This window comes from Pyrus communis, chromosome 11 (genome assembly GCF_041283825.1).
Source record: "Pyrus communis isolate YQ-2024b chromosome 11, ASM4128382v1, whole genome shotgun sequence".
Lineage (NCBI taxonomy): Eukaryota > Viridiplantae > Streptophyta > Magnoliopsida > Rosales > Rosaceae > Pyrus > Pyrus communis.
In genome coordinates, this window is record NC_142575.1 from 14,381,464 (window position 1) to 14,402,925 (window position 21,462).

General features: G+C 36.4%; 1 protein-coding gene and 1 pseudogene across 2 annotated transcripts; both read left to right on the forward strand.

The window, feature by feature from the left end:
* The first annotated feature begins 232 nt into the window (after nt 1–232).
* On the forward strand, nt 233–565 carry LOC148692938 (protein GL2-INTERACTING REPRESSOR 1 pseudogene; annotated as a pseudogene).
* An 11,964-nt stretch (nt 566–12,529) lies between these two features.
* Nucleotides 12,530–19,311, forward strand: LOC137742689 (ubiquitin-conjugating enzyme E2 variant 1D). Of its 2 annotated transcripts, XM_068482622.2 has the most exons (4): nt 12,541–12,701; nt 13,574–13,713; nt 18,132–18,257; nt 18,951–19,311. In XM_068482622.2, the coding sequence occupies exons 1-4, from the start codon at nt 12,668–12,670 to the stop codon at nt 19,089–19,091; spliced, it is 441 nt and encodes a 146-aa protein (XP_068338723.1). In that variant the 5' UTR covers nt 12,541–12,667; the 3' UTR covers nt 19,092–19,311. The 2 variants fall into 2 exon arrangements, with proteins under 2 accessions (XP_088536187.1, XP_068338723.1); XM_088680061.1 differs by lacking the exon at nt 18,132–18,257 and having other exon boundaries at nt 12,530–12,701.
* Nucleotides 19,312–21,462: the final 2,151 nt, after the last annotated feature.

Below are 21,462 nucleotides of genomic sequence, written 5' to 3' on the forward strand. Positions count from 1 at the left end.
CCTCTTAAACTCCTATATATAGCTGGTTTTACCTTTAGCATATCTTCACCAAACCATTGTAGTCACTCCCTAAAGTTTTCTAATTTTCTTTATCTTTCTCCAGGTAAGACGTTGATTTATTATGCACACCTATATGTTAATTATTTATGAACTGATCAGTGTCTTTGTATACTAATTTGTTAGGGTTGTCGCCAGGTGGGTTTTCAGGTATTGAAAAAGGAGAGAGCTAAAGATGAGCAGAAGACGAAGTAGTAGTCCAAAGCTTGAATTGAAGTTAAATCTGTCTCCTCCAAAGGCTAACTCATCACTAATTCACTCCCCAAATGCCTCCGAGTCATCCATGGACATGTCAAATGACCGCAGCTCATGCGTGTCGTCGGAACCTGATGACGAGACGATTCATTGCCTGAGCAGGCCTGAAGCCAACGTGATGGTGCTCGCAGGGTGTCCTCGGTGCCTCATGTATGTCATGCTATCTGAATTGGATCCAAAGTGCCCAAAATGCAAAAGCTCTGTCTTGCTCGATTTCCTTAATGCAGAAAGCACCAAGAGGAAGGGAATGTGAGCAGGAACATGTATGGCCTACTGAGGCTTGTTGGGGATATGCCTTTTTCTTCTTCCTTAGAAACAATTTTATGTTGTTTTTGCCCCGTCGTGTTGATTGCCTTTGGCTTCGAGTACCTTGAAGAGTTGTTAGGTTGTTTATTGTAAGATTGTGGAAATTTCATTTTCTAGACTTTTCTTCTTCTATGTGCATGGATTTTGATTTATATAAAAAATTGTAGCAATGGTCCCTCAACTTTAACCCAATTGAATTAATGATCTCTGAACTAAAAATTTATGACTATTAATGGTCTCTTAACTCATCAAAAGCTTCAGTTATGGTCATTTTCATCCATTCCGTTAAAACTTCCATCAACTTGAGTCACGTGCCGCGCACATGAAGTTGAATCAAGGGGCAAGTATGAGAACCTAAGCGAGAAAACTGTAGAAATGGTCTTTCAACTTTAACCTAATTAGAGAAATGGTATCTCAACTTTAACCTAATTAGTGCAATAGTCTCTCAACTTTAACCCAATTGTAACAATGATTCTTCCAACATAATTTGTTCTGATAGAAGTTCTAACGGAGTTGATAAAAAGAACTATAACTGCACCATTTTGGGAGTAGTTCGGTCTAGCGATCTCTATTTGGAAGTGTTTTTCTATAAAACACTTCTCATTACAAGCACGCCAGTACTTTTATTATGGGACAAAAACCAAGTGCATGCTTTCTGAAAATGAACTTGAAGAAGCACCTAAAACTTTTAACTTTTTTCAATCAATTAAATTGTCATGTATAAACGCTTTAGATTACCTGAAAACGACTTTAGCTACTTTAAAAATAGTTTTAAACAGGCAAAAATTCTGGTTCCAAAGAACCGAAAAGATGCTATTGAGTCCTATATTTTCATTTTTATTATCTTGAATGATAGATCCAACCTCTATTCAATTACTTATGGGGTGGGTTTCTATACAGTGTCACGTTAATACCGTAAATAATTCTCATAATCATATGAGAAGAAAAAGAAGGTTGAGACATGAGTGGGTCAAGAAAAAATTGTTGGAAGTATGCCCACAAAGTTACTCATTTGATGTAATAGTTTTTGGAATACTTATTGTGTTAAACTATTATATGTTTAATGAAGGGCAAAGCTTATTGTTAATCACTATTTATTGTATTATGTGTTTAAGCAATAAGGGAATCCAAGGAATGTATTTAATCTAAGAGAGAAGTGATCTAAGTAAGTTAGATTAACGAGACCTCTCTCTTATGTTCATTCCTAAAACATTCCTAGCCATAGGATTGCCAATTGGACATTGACAATCCGCTAAGGTTAGTATGTGTTATGTTAATTCAAGTGTGAGTATAACTGGTCTCAAGTCATTTAGTGTTGGACACTGAGACAAACATATAGGTGCTTAAAATGGTAATCGAATACACTGAACAACGATCAAAAGAGAGTTCAAACATACATGTCATGTAAGAACTCGTAAGTTGCAATATGCAAAGTAGTCATTTGACCTGAGGTATCATAGATGTCTAATGGTTAGGTCCTTGATCTTTGATCATATCAAAGGCATTCCATCGAGTGTCCACAACATTATTGGGGTCAAGCTATCTAGTCATGTAGGCATATGAATGCACAACAAGGGATCTCTAACCTTCCATGGTGGAGGGAGAATACTCTAAGATATGATTCGGAAGTCTTTGGCCAAAGCATACGAATATGACTTAGGAAGTTTGTTTCAAATCATATTCAATTGAATCATATAGAGAAGTATCACATTGGATAGTAGACATGAAACAAACTATCACTCAAACAATGTGATTAAGAGTATTGTATTAGAGAAGGACCGTATTGCATTGTAATTGTAACTGGATAGGTTCTCCAACCACTTCTACTTAGCTTGGGTAGCCATGACATACTGCTAGGTGTCACTCATAGTTTGTGGAAGCCCTGAAGATTAGCAAACACTAATCTTCATCAAGGGGAGAATTGAAATGTAGTTTTCAATTCACAATCGATCGTTAAGAATAACAATCGTCCACTGCCTCGCTAATTGGAACCTAATGGATCGTTTACCGAGTAAGGATGAAAGTGAAGAAATATAAATGAGATGGATAAGCAATTAAATGGTTTAATTGAGAATGGTCAAGATTAATTAATTATACGAAAGGTTCGTATTGGGCTTTCAAGTTAGTTTTGGGTCTCGGGCCCCAAAAGGGTTTTTGGTCCACAAGGCCCATTATATTTAAGTTGCGTGACAACTAAAACAAAATGGGCAATTAGCCCAATAACTAAAGGACGGCCGGCTATAGGGTGAGTGGTAGTGAAGCAGGCATAATTGCAAGTTTGTTACTCAAATGTGAGGTGCTATAAAAGGAACTTTATAACTTTACCATACTAGATTTTTCTTTTGAGGCAAAAGAGCAAAACTCTTTCTCTCTTTGTCTTCCAAAGAGGCCGGCAACACTTAGAGAAAAATAGCTAGCAATCTTCCTTCCTCCAAGTCATCCATTTCATCTTCACACCTCATCCTTGGTGTGGAGACTTAGAGACACCAAACTTTTGGTGTTCATGGAGTTCCTCTCCTCAAATCCTCAAGGAACAAAGGAGAAGCAAAGAAGCAACCATCCAAGGAGCAAATGAGGTGACTTGAAAGCTCTCCACTTGGGTGAATCCCTTATGAGCTTCAAGGGTAATGAAACTCAAAACTCTCTCTTCTCCTTAATTCGTTAAAGAGTCCTTTGGTTCACCATTCACTAGGCTTTGAAAGTCATGGATTTTAGAATTGTTTTTGAATGCATGCATACTTTAAATTGTTATTAGTTTACTTATGTGTTCAAATGTTCTCACATGTTCTTAGCTATGACAAATTTTTTCCTTAAAAAATAATGTGTTACAAATCACTGATTATGATATTAGTAGTATCTTTATGCTGAACTGTTAGTTTTTTAGTGCATTTTTGCTCACTCCTAAAGTAAGGTTGATTCTCACCCTCCCTAGATTGATTGTCATTATATTAGTTAAAATTTTGAAATTAGTGTCTTGAATTAATTAAACCAAATTAACCCATTATAATTTTCTTTTTGATATATGAATGACTAAATCGTTTTTAAATTGAATGAAAATTAGATGACGTTTAAACAGTGATTAAAAAATAAACGATTAAATGATTCATATAGGAAATTGAGAGGCTTTTAGAGATTGTATCTACAAATTTTTAAGGATTTTAATTTATTACGATATTCCTAATAATAAATTTATTAGCAAAGTTATGTATCTTCAAACTTTTAAGGATTTTAATTTATTATGATATTCCTAATAATAAATTTATTAGCAAAGTTATCTTTTATGATGAAAGAAATTAACTATGTATATTTAAAACAAGAAAAAAATAGTGTAGCTTAAAAGGTCAGAACCCGCACATGCTCAATATGAAAGAAACCCTAGCATAGCAGGAAAAAAAAAAATCATAATAAAAAAAAAATGACCGAGTACGGACTCAAATCGAACCCATAAATACAAAAATGGAAGAACCAATAATTACCAACTCCACTATGACAGCTTTGTTAATTATGTTCACATTTATTGTATATCTATACATTACAAAGATTATTAAAATTTAGAGGCCCCAGAAAAACGAGGACCATGTGCGATCGCACACCTCACACATCCCTTAACATTATGTGCAAAACTGAAATTAAAGGAATATAATCACCAATGGACACGACAAATATATCATAAGATATTAGAATGTCGTATAAAAATGAAATCTCTCCAACATGTTATTATCATGTATTAACAGGTTTCTTGACATTCATTTGAAATTAAAGAAATGTCAAATTAAAATTTAAAACCATGAAAAAAGATGAAGATTTAGTGTTATGGTGATTCCTGAAATAGATACATCATTGACCAAAAAAGGAAAGAGAAGTGTTATTGGCACTTCAAAAATCACATTCTACACTCCTCACAAGTGTATTTTTCTTTCTAAATATAAAACGTTTGGAGTATAGAATGAGAAATTTGAAGTGTCAATAACAATTTCCAAAGGAAATAGATACATCAAATAATGAAGTCTCATTTTCTGTTTGGAGTAAATTGGGCAGGGCCATTTCCAATTCAACAATGGTAGTTGAGCTAACTTTTCTCGTATTAGTCGTACTTCCAAAACCTAACTTCAGCTACTCTTAACTTACACTTTGTCTTTTTAAAGGGTCAATTACATTTTGCTCTCTCAAGCTTCGGTCAATTGCAATCTCATACAACATTTTTAAAATATTTCGATCTCATACGTTTACTACTATTTCATTTTAGTTTCATACATCTGTTAAAAATCTGTTAAATTAACCCGCTAAGTGATGTCCAGACAAATATAAAGTTCCTATTTATTCTGACGTGGCTGCCAAACTTGTGCCATGAGGCCAAACAATTAATTAAAAAAATTAGAATTTATTAGGATATTAAAACATTAAAATAATTAATTTTAAAAGTTCACAAATTCTCCATCTTCCCCGCCCGAGCCACCCCTTGCCCCATCACTTCCGCACCAACGACCTTCTACTTCCAACACCACCACTATCAATTTCCTCATCCGCAAAGCCCCGAACAACACAAAGACCCCCAAGGCCTCAGTGCCTCACCATGAATTTTGCCCCCACCTTCCTCAACACCTCAGACTCTTGTCTCGATTTCTTCTTTCAAGTCGTGCCCTCCACCCCGGCCTCCTATGTCAGCCAACAGCTCTGGCTCGCTCTCCGCCTATCCCTTCGTCCTTGTTCTCACACAAGACGACCACCAAACACCCCTACCTCACCAGACGACTCACCGCCCGCCATTGACTCAATTCCAAATGACTCGCTCGACTGGAAAGAGTTCAGCGATTCTGCCGCCACGCAATCCGGGAGGTGCTCGACTCGGGCTCCTAGCGCCCAATCTTCAAACTTGACTCCTTGAAGCCCCACCCGGGCACCCACTCTGACACTGGGCTCATGGATGACACTGTTTTGGAGATCGAGGACTCGGCTTTCCGCGGCCACCCGCACAGTGAGTTTTGGTAACGCTTTCACGTACACTGGGCATCTCGATTTTTATAACGGTACGGTATCGCCCAAGGGGATGAAAACTATGAACACATGCCTCTTCCTCGGTACCTTATCCTTCGGTTTATTCTTCAGTAGCCTCCTGGTTTGGATTGCTAATCAAGGTGACAGAAGGCAAAAATGGCGGATGGCTTGCAAAAACCATAAATCAGGACAGGCTCAATTTCTCTGAAACCCCAATAGGTGCTCGGCTTGCAAAAACCATAAATCAGGAAAGGCTCAATTTCTCTGAAACCCCAATAGGTGCTTACCGTGCTTTCGACTTCACCGAAGACGATTAGGGCGTGGAGGTTTCTCTGAGAACCCATCATCCAATTGAATTACTTGGATTTAGGATTAGGGTTTAATCACTGTGGAATCTGGATAAAATTAGATGAGGAAATGGGGAATTTGGGATTTTTTATTAGAGGGGGTGCGGAAGTGATTGGGAAGGGGTGGCTAGGGTGGGGATGATGAAAAAATTGTGATTTTTTTATTTTTTATTTTAATTTTAATTTATTTTTTTAATATTTTCATTAAAATTTAAGTTTCTTATTAATTGTTTGGTCATGTGGCATAAGTTTGGCAGTTACGTCAACATAAATAAGGATATTATATTTTCCACGTCATCATTTAATGATTAATTTAACAAATTTTTAACTTTATAGCTTTAATCTCTTTAGGGTTTTTTTGAGAAAATATGAGGAAACACAACCTCTCTCTTTCTCTCTACAGAGGTTGGCCATATAGGAGAAGGAAGCCAGCATTTCCTTCCTCTCATATCACTCATCTTTTTCCTTCCATCATCCTTAGTGTTAAAACTTGGAGGCCTCCAACTTTGGTGATTTTTGAAGAGTATATTCTTCCATCCAAATCCAAGAAGACAAGGAGTCGAGAAGCAAAGTTCTTTCATCCATATCCATGGAGCAAAGAAGCAAGGATGCAAAGGATTGAAGGCCCTCTCATGGGTGATTAACCTTACTTGTGTTTCGCTTCGTTACTCATTTTCTCTCCAAGTTCATTTACTTTGGAAATATTTATTAGATTAAATTTTATTTTGTGAATAAAGGAAGTAAGAGATGAGAAAAATAAAAAGACTCATGCAAACACATGTTTATTATCAAAGTCCCATGAAAGGGCACAAAAGAGTACCACTACTTAGGGGAGACAAACCATTACCCCTGGCATGCAAATTCTCCTAAAAAGACCACGAAGTAGACTTGGCCAGGATCATCAACTCTGATGAGGATCAATCGCCATTGGCGTCTACCCCCAAATGATGTGAAGAGAGCACCAATGAAGAACCCTATGAAAAATCTCTATACTTTGTTGAGATTAAACCCGTGTGCAATAACGGCGAGAAGGATGTTGCATGGGGATGAATGTTATGGAACATGCTGCAAGAAGCAAGAAAGATTATTATGAGATTGCAACTTAATTCTGGCTTACTTAACCTTGCTTGGCAATAATTGATGTGGTGAACGTAAGTTCATGGTTTGAGGATTTTAGACATTGAAGGTTCAAAAAAAGGAATGGGTTTGAAAAGAGGATCATGAAGAAAACAACAAGGCTCCATGATACAAATTGAATAAAAGAAAAAAGGAAAATATGAAAAATCCCAACCATGAAGGGGCTATTTAAAGACAAGGTACCAAGCAATCTTACAGTTGAACACAAATGGTCTTTGCCTCAAGATTGGTGGATACGGAGATCAAAGCTACTCGGAGAAATGAATGACCGTCTCTTTCAAAATGTGCCCATGCAATACTTATAATCATTACGATCTTTGTGGCATAACGTTTGAGGCCACATGTCTGAATCCATCGTATCTCCACTACTCCACAAAAAATCAGGTCACCATACAAAGACAAAAGGCCAAATGGTACATATTCCAGCTTACTCCGAAAGGCATGGTTTTTGGATAACTATCCATTCTCAAGGGAACAAGTGTCACTCAAATATATAGTTCGGGGCAATGTGGGACCATGATTTTCTTGGGCCAGAGTAAGGTTGATCCGAATATCGCTACCTCAGAAGTCTAGTCATGGACTCAACAGCTCCGAGCGGAGCTAGATCAAACAGAGCAATAGTGCCACCATCGCGCTATCTTTGGGGAATGGGCGAAGTTTGAGCGACTTCACTAGAATAACCATGTTTGTTCCGCAGGACATGAGACTTGATCTGGTATGAAATCAGCTAGATCTCGATAACTCTTAGAGTTCCCACAATCTAGAATTTGGCAAGCACCTTGCAAGCAATCATAACTCCTCAGAGGATCCAATATCTACTTCTAGATATCTTCTAGGATTCTCTAGGATTAGAACAAGGATTCTATCCTAAAAGTATCTTTCTCCTGGTTAGTGTAAATGCACCTATCTAGGGTTTGTCTCTGGTAATGTATTTTATGCACTTTGATTCTCTTGCCCACTATTTTAGTCATATACTTGTTTACTAACTTGATCGTTGGAGAGCTTTTGACCAGCACATCCTCCGGTCTAAGGCTTGCTTATGGTTGTTTGCTATTTTATAGTTTACTCAAATTTGTGCATCTTTAGCACTCATGGGGGTATGCGAATTTGGTTCCAACACTTGCCAGTTCTTCCCAAGTTTGGATGAAACCTAGCGCAAAGGTAGTATACCAATCGTACACGGTTAATTAGACTCTTCGAGAACTCCTTGATAAGAAAGTTATAGTCATCGACATAAGGACACAAAGTGTTAATGAAATGACTTATATGTTCCTTAGGGCCACCCTTCCTTACATCAAAGAAGATAAAGTTAGGAGTTTCATAGTTTTTGGGATATGGCATATGAAGAAGGTTGACTAGGTATGGCGACTTAAGAACATACTTCTAGTCCTCCGAGCTTATGTCCAACTCCTTTTTTATTATGGCGATAATGTCTTCTTGAGTGACAAATGATGGTCATTTCTTAGAACCTTTGCCATCAGGGGCAACTAACTCTTCATGGGAAGTCTTTTCCATGTGTGTGCAATTCTTGTCACTCGTCATCTTGCTTGGTTTTGGGATCGAGTTTTTCAACTCCTTCACAACAACGATTTCTTTTTCGCTTCACCTAAAGCATGAATGGCTATGATGACATGTGACATGGCGTACTTTCCCAAATTTTCCTGGCTCTCATGGTGTTGTTCCCCTCGTTGAGACTCATCCAATTAAGATGTGATGCAAGGTGCAACGGCTAGAAACAAAATAAAACGAAAAGGAAAATTGATATATAAGGTCCACTATCTCCTAGTGCGACGAGAGACCTGAAAACCCTAAAAACTTTGTCTCTAGTACCAGCCTGCAACATAGACAACTAGAAAAACAAAGCAGAACAATCTCACAAAGAGAAAGGCACAAAATTGAAACAAAGAAACACTTTGAGTATTTTCATTAATCAAAACGTCCAACTTTTTCATTTATAGAAAGAAATGGTTTTTATAACCATTTTGTAACTTACATTCAGAAATTGAAAGACAATAGGATTAAATTGACATAAAACTGAATTAAAGTCACATAAAACTGAAAATTACATAACTAAAGTACTGATACCAGCCATAAAACGCCCTGGAAGTAAACTGATCAGCCAATATTTATTAAACCACCCTCTTTATTTCAGCACATCAATTTATCTTCCAATAATTTATGTGCTCCGCTCAAAATGCATCTGCTCTTTTGAGTTATAATATTTTTATTTCACGTCTTGCAGCATTCTCCCCTTCTTGAAGAAAACTCGTCCTCGAGTTTTGTTTTGTCTTCCTTGATCTTTCGGATGTCCAATGAATATTTTCCACTTCATCCATATTAGCAAATGAAACTTCAGAATTTTTCAAGTGTTCCTGCCCACAAATTCATGCAAGTTCCACTGCAGCCTTCCAAACCATGTGTTGTTTAATCTATTCATAATGTAACTTCACTTCAAAGCATACAAGTAAGTACAAGTAAGTTTTCCAAATAGTTTCTAGTGATAAATAGGTTTCAAAGAGTAATCCAAGCTCAGAATCAAACGCAGTAAGCTTTTTCTGCAAAGGTTTTCTGATGTCACGAGCAACAAAATCTTCCCAAATATAATCCTGATACAAATGCGAAACTTTTACCTCTTGATGAAACTGGACATGGAAGTCTTCATCCATTGTAGTCAAAACGTTACTATGGTACTCATCATAAATTGGTGGAGAGTACCAATCAACAAACTTCTCATAGACTTCTAAATCTTCATCACAGAAAAAATTATAATCAACTTCATCGGTACATTCCATATGTTGAACTTTTGTTTCAAATCCAATGTCAAGAAGTTTTTCAACCTCAAAACATAAACCACCACAAATGTCACAAGAACCATTTGAACAACTATCGAACTTTGGACGAAGGTCAAAATTTAGGAATCTATCATCTGAAAAATCTGAAGCACTTGTTTCTTGGACTTCCGTTCGTAGAACATATGCATGCTCAAATATTGACTATAGCGACATGTTTTAATAAAGTGAGAATATTGTTTGGCACAAATAACGGATTGGAAAACTGCTTGAAGATTTGGAAACTAGATTGGAAGGGCTTTCTAATGATATATGGCTTGATGGTTAAGTAATTTTTAATGAACTTGAAACCTAGCCCACAACACATATGATATGTTGGTTTTGCTCAACACCAACGCTCTATGGTGTTTTGCTAATATCTGTTCATGCAAAACTTCGTTTGAAGCATAGTTTGTTGCATTGGAATTTAGACTCCCTGAGCCTTCCGATGATGTATAACTCTCAAAATAAAAGTAAAGGAAACTGAACCAGATTTGATGATTAACAGAGATGATGTGCCAGTCCGAAGAATGTCTTAAGCTTTGATACCAATTGATGCAGGGTGAAGCAGCTAGAAACAAAATAAAACAAAAAGGAAAATTGATATATAGGGTCCACTATCTCCTAGTGCGAGGTGATAAAACCCTGTCTTTAGTACCAACCTACAACGTAGATAACTAGAAGAACAAAGCAGAACAATCTCACAAATCAAAAGGCACAAAACTGAAATAGAGAACCACTAAATGGTTTTTATAACCATTTTGTAACTTACATTCAGAAATTGAAAGACAATAGGATTAAATTGACATAAAATTGAATTAAAGTCACATAAAACTGAAAATTACATAACTAAATTAATGATATTAGCCATAAAACGTCCTAGAAGTAAACTGATCAGCCAATATGTATTAAACTACCCTCTTTATTCTAGCACATAAATTTGTCTTCCAATAATTTATGTGCTCCACTTGAAGTGCATCTGCTCTTTTAAGTTATAATATTTTTATTTCATGTCTTGCATCAAGAAGCGTGTTCGCCTGCCTCTGAGTCACTACCACTCCTAGTAGTGTTTCTTCTAGATCTTAAAGCTATTGCTTAAGATTGTGACTTGGTTTCTAGTGGAGTCACCAATTTATGTTGAAGGACTTTTGGGTCGAGGTGGACTTAGGATTTGTGAGTAACCTTTTGCTTCCCTGGTTCGCTTTCGTACCAAGTCTTAGAATATCTCGAAAGAATTAGTACGTCTTAGGAAATATCCCAGTTTGATCAATAACTCAAAGATAGCATGGTTAAGCAAATAATGGCTTGCTTAGGTGACATGCGGTGCGGAAGCTAGAAGTTTACCTATTTAAATTAAGAGAGAACTTTGCATAGTTGCATGATATTTTTAAATTGGATGATCTGGGCTTCCTAGGGTTCTAAGAAGGCTCTTATTGACTAAAAGGATTGAAGGAAGTTTAAAGAAACCACTGAGGTTGTAGGAAGGTGACCCTCTCAAAGAATCAAGATTGTTTGCACTTAAAGAGTGATTTCCTTTGCTTAGTGTAGTACAACCTTGAATCGTTTTCTCTCTCATGTTTTGTCTCGCACTCTCTGCACTGGATTGAACCTCCTCTATTCAAAACCTTTGACCTTTCTTTTGTAAGTGAATGATTCTCCCTTCAGTCCTCCTAAGGAATCTCTAATTATAGCTAAGTCTTCCTTCCCCTTTCTCCTAACACAACTTTGACCTTCCTTTTTGGTGTAAGACAGATAAACACCATTACCCTACTGAAAACTGCATCGCGCACCCTTCCAAGAGCGTTCCTTCCCCATGTTAGCTTCCACAGACGTTAATTCCAATAACGCGTCTCCTAGCCTTCGTTATTCATTTTTCTTGTGTGAGTTAGGAATGGAAAGCATGCATCTCTCTTCATTAAATCCAGGCTTTTTTGGGCTTTTACGTGAACTTGAAACCTTGAGTTTTGTTCCTTTCTAACTGGCTTAGTTGGCTTAGTTGGCTTACTAAGGAAAAAGCGAAAACTTAGTTTGTTCTCTCTTAAACTTACCTTTGTGGACTTTAAAAATTGTGGGCTTGGATTTTCGAGTTCCTAAGCAACCCAAAATCTTCCGTAATCTTGACTCCGTCTAGGCCCAATAAACTTTCATAACCATCTACACCATGATTCACTTCCCAAGCCCTGGTACGTGGCTTGAACTTATTTTAGCATGAAAAGTAGTTAGTGTGATAGAGCTTGGCGTGACGAATACGCATGGATTTGAATGGGCATGGTGTGATTATGCAAACATCTAATATGTCTATCATTATTTTAATAGCATGGCATGATCGTGAGCGTTTTCATTTCTCGATTCCGCACCTTCGTGTGTGCTTAAGCTTGACTTGGTGCTTTTATGATAATTGGGCTTCAAGACTTGATTGCAATTGAACATTTTTAGGCATCAACATATGTTTTTAAAGAATATGTTATTTCTTAAATTAGTTTTAAGTTCAATTTTTCAAAATAGTTACACTAAATAAGTTTCAAAAACCTAACTTGAAAAATGTTTTTGAGTTTAAAAAATTGAATTCTATGTAGTGGGCTTTTAACTTTTACTTCACTTTTGCTGCCAGCCCGAGTCGTCAGTCGTCGTCCCCCTTTATACCCGCGTTCTCGTCCATCATTGTCTCTTCTGCTTTCTCTCAACAAATATTCCCTGCCCTCCCAAAACCCCTACCCATCTCTCAATTCCTTCCCCTCTTCCATGACGATTGGTTCTGCCGGATCCAGCATCATTGGTATATCAATGGTCCCTCTCTTTAATTTGTTGTCAATTGCTTTTTATTGCAATTGAATTTGTTATTTGCGATTCGATCGCTCTGATTGGTTTGCTTGTTTGGTTAATCTGTTCTGAATAGATGTTTGATGTAAATGGGTTTTTCATAAAGGGATTAATAGATTGATTTCTGTTGAATTGTTGGGTTGTAAGGATCTATGGTAAGTAACTGACATAAGTAGATAGAACAGATAGTTGTTCTTCGATGGCTGAATTGAAGATTGAAACACTCCGGCATCAAATGTTATCTAAATGATGCAGATTAGTTATTATGCTTATCTGGTCTGTAATAACTTCCTTGAACATGGAAATTGTTTCGTAACGGTGTAAATCTGATATGAAAGGCTAAGATGGGTCCATTTTGGTCGATCTAACGGTTAAAGACAAGTCTCATCAATAACCTCATTTGAATACATTAGTTGAGAATTTTTTTTTGTGTATTTATAGAATTATGTGTGTACATTGTAAGGAGCTAAATAAAAAGGCAACTTATGGAGGTACCATTTTCGGATATATCTTTACAAGGTGAGAAAGTGTTCTATTCCTTGTCTTTAATAGAATGATCCAAGATTATACCCTTAAGTTGGTTTCTTATTCTAGCTCTTTATTAGAGTCAAACAAGATATATGTGTTTGGTACAATTCATTTGATGTATAACACCAGAATGCTGCTTTCCGTAAGAGTGCTATAGACATTTGGACATCCATACAAGTAGTAAAGCCTACTTAATCTGAAATCTGTCAATGCCTCATTGAAGTGACTTTATTTGATCCAATGTGTTATTTGTATATTGCAAGGTTGGGATGCTTAATCATATCTTTTGATGTTGTGTAGTGCCGCGAAATTTTAGGTTGCTGGAAGAGCTCGAGCGTGGAGAAAAAGGTATAGGAGATGGAACTGTAAGCTATGGAATGGATGATGGAGATGACATTTACATGCGCTCTTGGACGGGTACCATAATTGGTCCACTCAATGTAAGCAAGTGCCTCAATAATCCCCCCCCGCCTCCCTGTTTCTTCTTCTATGAATTGTTCTTACGTAAACTGTTTGATTTAATGGTATTATTTTCGTGAATTTGATGTGTTACATCATGTGTAGGTTCATTTTATGGATTTGGTCTCATTCAGGATGAATTTTTTATATGCTTTTGTCTAGATCATCTCATATCCATAATTTCACATTCACTTGGTTTGTCATTGAATGAGTGCAACGTAAGAAAGGCAAATCCCACATGGTAGACAAAATTTGTTTACGATCTAGATCTGTGCACTCTAGAGGTTATTTTAGAAGTTGAGTCTCCCACATGAAAATTGCAAATAGGCCTTCTCAAGCAGTTCTTTAACGGTTGTTCGTTAAGAGACATTTATGAACCTAACATTATTGAGTCACATTTAGAAAATATGTAAGATGATTATGACAAGTTTATTTTGTTGACACAAAAATATCTTATTGCTTTTGCTTTTTTACTTTGCGGATGTATTAGATATGTTGCGTTATTTACGATCTAGATCTATGCACTCGAGAGGTTGCAAGTACATGAGTCTTCCGCATGAAAATAATAAATGGGCCTTCTCAAGTGATTAATTCATGAAGAGACGTCTAATTAAGCTACGATTATTTAGTCACCTTTAGAAAATATGTGGGATGATTAATTCAAATTTATTCTATTGACAAAAATATTTCGTATTGTTTTTCCTTTTTTTACTTGGTGACTGCATTTTAGATATGTTGGATTAGTACGGTCTAGATCTACGCACTTTGTAGGTTGTTTAGTAGATGAGTCTCCTGGATGAAAATGGCATGTGGGCCTTCTCAAGCGATTCTTTAACATTTGCATATTCATGAAGAGACATCCAAGTAATCTATCATTATTGAGTAATATTTAGAAAATATATATACGATATGATGCTTACACAAACTTATTAGTTGACAAAACATTTCTTATTGTTTTTTTCATTTTTTTACTTTGTGAGTGCAATTAGATATATTGGATTATGAGGACATTATGATCTATTCATTTTCAGTGTAAGAACAATTGGAGGTGAAAATAAGTGAGCTTTCAGTTACGTTTTGTGTTTTTGAGTGTGGCATGCTTGTGCATTATGCGTGGGTTTTTTTTGCCTTTTGATAATTCATGTCTTGGTGACATAACGTGATACAATTCTTATAACTCTAATTAAAGCTACAGGGTAAACTATATTGAAGCATTTTTGTCCTTGAATAAGGATCCTTGTGAAATAATTTTTTGTTCCTGCATGGGCTCCAAATGAGATAGGGGTGAGGATTGGAGATTAGGAAGTACTAAAGAGTGAGCGCTTTTGTTATCTTGGATCTATCTTGCAAAGGAACAGGGAATTGGATGGAGATCTTAACTATAGAGTACAAGTTGGATGGATGAAGTGGAAGAATGCATCGGGTGTGTTGTGCGACTGACGTATGCCACTAAAGCTCAAGGGAAAATTTTATAGGACACCAATAAAGCCAGCAATGTTTTATGGCACATAATGTTGGGCAGTCAAGCATCAACACGTACAAAAAATGAGTGTAGTTGAGATAGGATTGCTTCGCTGGATGTGTGGGCACACGAGAAAGGACAAGATTAAGAATGAGGATTTCTTAGGTAAAGTAAGAGTAACTGCAATTGAAGATAAGATGATATAAAATCGATTAAGGTGGTTTGGACATGTGAATCGAAGATCTATAGATGCTCCGGTTAAAATATGAGATTATGAGATTATGAGACAGAGGCTCAGGGAAAAAGGAGTAGGAGGAAGACGAAGTAAGACATGGAAAAAGACTCTAAAAAAAGAGATGGTGTACTTGGAGCTAACGGAAGACTTGGCGAAAAAGTTCTGAGCGTAGTAGCGTTCTAGGATTCATATAGTCGACCCACTTAGACCTGGTTTGGTACTGAGGTGATTCTGAAAAAAGCTGCTATCAAAAAAAGCTGGGGGCTGTTTTTGTGTTTGGTAAACACTCAGCTTCAGCTTTTTTTCACAGTTTTGGGTGAAAAAAAGCCAAAAACAAGAAGCTGCAAAACCTATCTTTGAAAAACCTGTTTTTTTTCACATCTGTTTTACATAAAAGTTTACCAAACACTCTAATACTGCTTTTTTTCTTTCAAAAGAACTTTTACAAAAAAGTTTACCAAACACTCTACTGCTTTATTTCACAGCTGCTTATTCTCACAGCACAGCAGAAGCAACTTTTTTTCAAAGCACAGCAATACCAAACCAGCCCTTAATGAGATAAAGCTTTTGCTGTTGTTGTTTATAAAGTTCAATTTATAGACAATGGGTCTTATTTAGTTGGTGAGTCCAATAGTCTAGTTAGGCTTTCAGATTTCTAAATTTGAATAGTGCTGAAGTTGATATTCAGGTATTGGGTTTATGAGAAGCATTCATGCCTAAGTTTCTCGTTCCACTAGCGGCATGATTGGACTCATGTCTGTCCAAGAGGTTATGTATTTGCCAAAAGTTCTAGTTTATTAAATATGAGATACTAGATTATAACATTTAACCTTGCTTCAAAAAGTTAAAGTCCTTGTTGGTCAACTCTACTGGCACTGGCCGCCAGTGGGAGTTCTTTCCTCTTAAGGCAGATGCACTGACTCATCAGTGGTAGCCCTCACCTGTTTTAGTAGCATCACTGACCAATGTACCCGTTTACTCCGTTATGTCCAGTTATTAGTTCGACTCCTCTCCTTAGATATTTCCACTCATCAATGGTATAGGTCTGTTATGCATTGTTCTAAAAATCCCCACCTAGCGCTGCAAAGCATTGTGGCTGGCCACCGCCCCGATTTATCCCTAGGCATTTGAAAATTAATAAAGGATGGCTAGACCTGCTTAGGCACCTGCTTAGGCACGCGGTCAGGCTTGCCTAGGCACGCGGTCAGGCCTGCCTAGTCACCTGCCTAGGTCGCAATTCACTTAGACAGAACATAGATAACTTTCATTTTACAAGTTTTTTTTTTCAATAAATTGTAAGAGACTTGTTCAATACTTAGATGAACACACATTATATGCTTGTTCACCATGTTTTCGTTATGTTTCAATACTTTATAATGTATGTCATTCTATTTTGCAATTTATGATGAAATTATATATATTTTTAAGTATAAGCAAACACTTATTTATATGATATATAATAAATTTACTTAATCTCGCCTAGCCCGCCGCCTGACTAGTGCCTAGCATCTTTTAGAACCTTGCTATTATGTAGCGTCATTCATCTATGCTAGCATCATATATTTGGCAACTTCGGTCTTGAAATGGTGGCATTTTTCTTTCTTAGGTAAATTTCACTTATCAACGTAGCCCTCTTCTCAGGTGGTGCCAGTCTTCAACAATAACCGTCTCCTTAGGTAGCTACACTAATCAATAGGAGCCCCCTTCTTAAGTAGCTCCACAGTTGAAAATCTTTTGGAAAGAATTCGGGCATGCTATTGTTAAAAGGATGCTCTCGGAAAGTTAGTTCTGACTATCACCCCAGTTATTGCTTTACCAGATTTCTCCTATCCTTCGATGGTGGATTGACACTTTTTGTCGTGCTATAGGTGCAGTGCTTTGAGAAGGGTGGCCTTCCAGTTGGCTTTCTATTTTCTTGTTTGGCTAACAATCCAGTAGTGTTGTGGTGCAAACAATGGAGTCCTATTCTGTACCAACCCATTGATATTCTGGGAAACCACGAAATTATTCATTTCTTGGATCAGCGCATTTTAACTTCTGATGGGCAGAAATTGTTGTTCAAATTTTTTGGATATAAGCACATTGTTGAACACTGAGTAGATTCACAGAAAAAGTGCCCAATGCTTTGTTCCACCAGCATGTACTTTTGAAGATAATGGGTTTGTCTAGTCCCATGCTCAAAGCTTTGACCGACATTGAAGCAGCTTATAAGACCAATCCCGAGCTAAAATCCTTACTAAAATGTTTACAAGATGGTTCAATGTCCCAAAGATGGGTGTCCTCCGACAAAAACTCCATTTTTGTCTTTTTAGTTTTCTGGTGTCATGCCCTTTAACCGAATGAGGTGCACAGAGTTATAACGATAAAGATCATGGATTTTAAACTCTTGGGCAAATATTTCATCAATGTATGGTTGAATATTAGTTATTTCATCTTCTCAGCTACCACTAGTAAGTTGCTTTGCGGTAAGGTAGTTTCTTTGTCCAACCCAATTAATTTAGTGGTGGAGTTTGTCACTGCTTGTTAGAAGTGAGCAGTTTTTATGTTAGACTGTTGATTTTTCTTACTGACATTATTGTTTACTTAATTTTAATTCTGTGTTGTCATGAGAAGTTGATATTTGTGGTCATATTTTGTATTTTACTGGTTCATATGCTAAAGTTCAAACAAAAAAATTATTTCTGATCATTTTTTTACTTCAGACTGTTCATGAAGGACGCATATATCAACTTAAGCTTTTCTGTGACAAAGATTATCCTGAGAAGCCACCAACTGTACGATTTCATACACAAATCAAAATGGCCTGTGTCAACCAGGAAACTGGCGTGGTAATGTTGTAATTTTGTTCGGTTAGAATGCTCCAAATTGTCCAATATATCTGTTGATTTTGTAAAGTAATTTAACTGTTTGTATCATGTCTTATCTGGGCTTTGCTTTGCTCCCTGTATTATGTCAGGCTTACCATCTACTCCTGGTTAAGGAATGATCAGAATAAAGGCATTTGTGGAATCCTTGTAATGTTATTAGTACTCTTTTTATAGCATGATAACCCTTGTTTGGGCTTCTGTTATTAGGTTGAACAAGTTTATTTTCCCTGTAATTAACGTTTGAAGATTGAAAATGAAAAGGTGTAGTCGATACGAGGATAAACAAAAGATTAGTATAAATTATTACTCCAAAATATACACAATGAAACAAGGTGAGGAAATTCATATATCTTTGGAATCTCCTTCAGAGGACTAAACATGACTTTAAGGTTTATATGGTTGTACGTCATAAGAATTAGGAAGGCAGCTCGTCAGGAAAGCCCTCTTGAATTGCTACTTTCAGGTTCATGCTCATTACTAAAATGTAAATTATTATTTGCACTTAGTTTCCTTGGATCTCTGTCATACATTCCATCTTGTTGCAGTGATTGATCGGACTTCTCTCAGAAATTTCTCGTTCTGATTTCCTAATTTACTGTTCAGGAGTTTTGTATTTGACTCCCGTTGCTTAATGAGTTGAGTGATTGGTAACAGGTTGAAGCAAAGAAGTTTGGAATTCTGGCAAATTGGCAGCGGGAGTTCACCATGGAAAACATACTGATACAGCTGAAGAAGGAAATGGCAGCCTCGTACAACCGGAAGCTTGCCCAACCACCAGAAGGTACATACTACTAATTGGATGCAACTTTGATGGTTTGTCGCATTTGTTGAACAGATGAATTGGCATAAGCTGAATCGCTTGTATACATGTACAATATTCCATTAATGGTAGGTTTAACAAAAAGAAGTGGTTCTTAAGGGGCTTTAATAAAACTCTTCCCCCTACCTAGCGTTTCTCTTTTGGGTATTTCTTTTGTAAACTTTTCAAATGAGATTTTTCTCCATTTCTTGATTAGTCATACGATGTTTTGGATATTGATTTAGATTTGAATTAGAAGGTAATCTATGTGGATTAAAGCATCTTAAACAACCGCGAAAGTTATATCTTGAGGTGGACTTCAGGTAATTGTTTACAAATTACTACCAAAACCAAAACCTGTAGAGATTAAGATATACTTTTGTTGCTTTTGGCTTCCAATTCAGGTAGTATGTGATACTATAATGTGTCCGTTTGAATAAACATTTATGTGTCGAAGCAAGAAAAGAATGTTTCTCTTAAAGCTTTGTAGCTAAAGTGTTAAAAAGCGCATACCTTGCACCCAAGGTTATGTGTTCGACTTTCTTTTGTACGCGTCTTTTGTAAGCGGTTGCGTTATTCATAATTTGGTCATTTGTTGCATAGCCTTGTTATGTAATATCGTTTACAATTAAATTGGATACTTGTGTAGAATAGCATCGTATGATAAGCCTATGTAGATGCATGAGTTTATCCTTAACATGGATTGTCACAATTAAATTGAAGAATCGTCAAAATCTTGGGGTGTGGCTGCAATACTCCGTTACTTTAAGCGCAACGTGGGTATTAATTGGATGGATGAAGGTGTAAGATATGTTTCTTTAAATCTCAATCCGTTCATCTCACGCTGGATTGAATGCAATGCAACATGGTATTTTAGATTTGTACAAATGTTATGTCCCAAGTAGTAGTGAAGATGTAGCTTTATGCTTAGTTTAGGTTAGGTGTCGATTATGGAATGCCTTCTCATAGCTCTAAAATGTTGTTCATTTGGAGGAAGATGGCAATCCAGATGTAACGCCACTCCCAAGGTCAGATGGATAAGATAATCAGCAAAGTAACAGAAAAATCCTAACTTATCGCATCATTAGCGTAATGAATTATTGTACAATGAATCAAACCGAAAATATAAATTCACACAATTTCAATATCTTAGAGCGAAATATGAAAAAGATTTGTTGAATTTTTCAAGTCGATGGGCTGAGGCTCCTATTCCAATAACACCGATATTGTTCTCAACTTGATTATTATCATCTGTCCAATCCGTTAGGTGTATGGTTTTATCACAAAAAACCTCGGCGTAAGTTAGAGTGAAGTAATCTTATTTAAACTCTTATTCTTCTTTCACTGTGGCCAATGTGAGATTTAACATGATTAAATCTTTATAACCCATTTGAAGTATCAGTGTAACATAAAATTAACACTTATTTTAATTTCCGAATAAACTTATGTTGTATGTATGTCCAGCAGAAATGTGTAATAATGCATTCCCCAACAAGTACTAAAAGTCAAGTTGGTTAATTTCTTTTATTTGGTTCTATTTAATTTATTTAGTCTAATAGTCAAAAATTAAGAGGGATAAATGAAAAAAAAAAAAAAATATATATATATATATATATATTAATATGTGAATAACACCATTCTTAAATTTTGGTTTTTGAGTTATGAAGGAAATAAGATGGAGAAGGTAGGAGAGTGATGTACTATCTGAAACGAAACTTTATAACTCCTTACAGAAATACAACTAAATCATCACTTCAAATGACCCGCATTTCAGTACGGATAATACTTGAATATGTAAGGAGTTATTTCTCCACTTTTTATTTATTTTTATTTTTTTCTCAAATGATAGATTTTATTAGATTAGTTACCGACGGAATCCGAACCCACGTCGTAATGTAAGCGCTCAACTTGTTATCGGTAACACATGAAATAATCATAGTTATTAATCTTGAAAATTACACAACCTACATGGCGCATAATAGGCCGAAGTAACTAAGGAACTAAGGACATCCTTCGGTGGTTCATTACTGATGCAAGTGTGCCAATTATCTACCGAGCTCGGCTAAGTGAATACTTCTAAGTGTGATGGTGTGATAGAATGCACTCCTAACTTCTAAATTAGGTGACCTCGACCAAGGAATAAATGCTCTCGGCCCTTGGTTCTAGAACTTGATAACAAAGTTATGTCTTTTGCTACGATATTCAGTCTTTAGCACCTGGTTTGACAACTTCAACTATATTAGTGAAAATATAAGTGTGCCGAATCAGTACCAAACTATAGAGACAAAGATAATCAAAAGAGATAAGTGTTTTTATGGCAAAAGTGGTTCAGTTGTTTGAATGCTGAACTCTGAATTTCATTTGAGA

Excerpts from the sequence above, each read along its gene's own strand:
- LOC137742689 (XM_068482622.2), top strand. The coding sequence starts at position 12,668 with ATGACGATTGGTTCTGCCGGATCCAGCATCATTG. Across the intron at positions 13,714-18,131 it reads CCATAATTGGTCCACTCAAT|ACTGTTCATGAAGGACGCAT; the intron begins GTAAGCAAGTGC and ends TTTTTACTTCAG. Across the intron at positions 18,258-18,950 it reads TCAACCAGGAAACTGGCGTG|GTTGAAGCAAAGAAGTTTGG; the intron begins GTAATGTTGTAA and ends GATTGGTAACAG.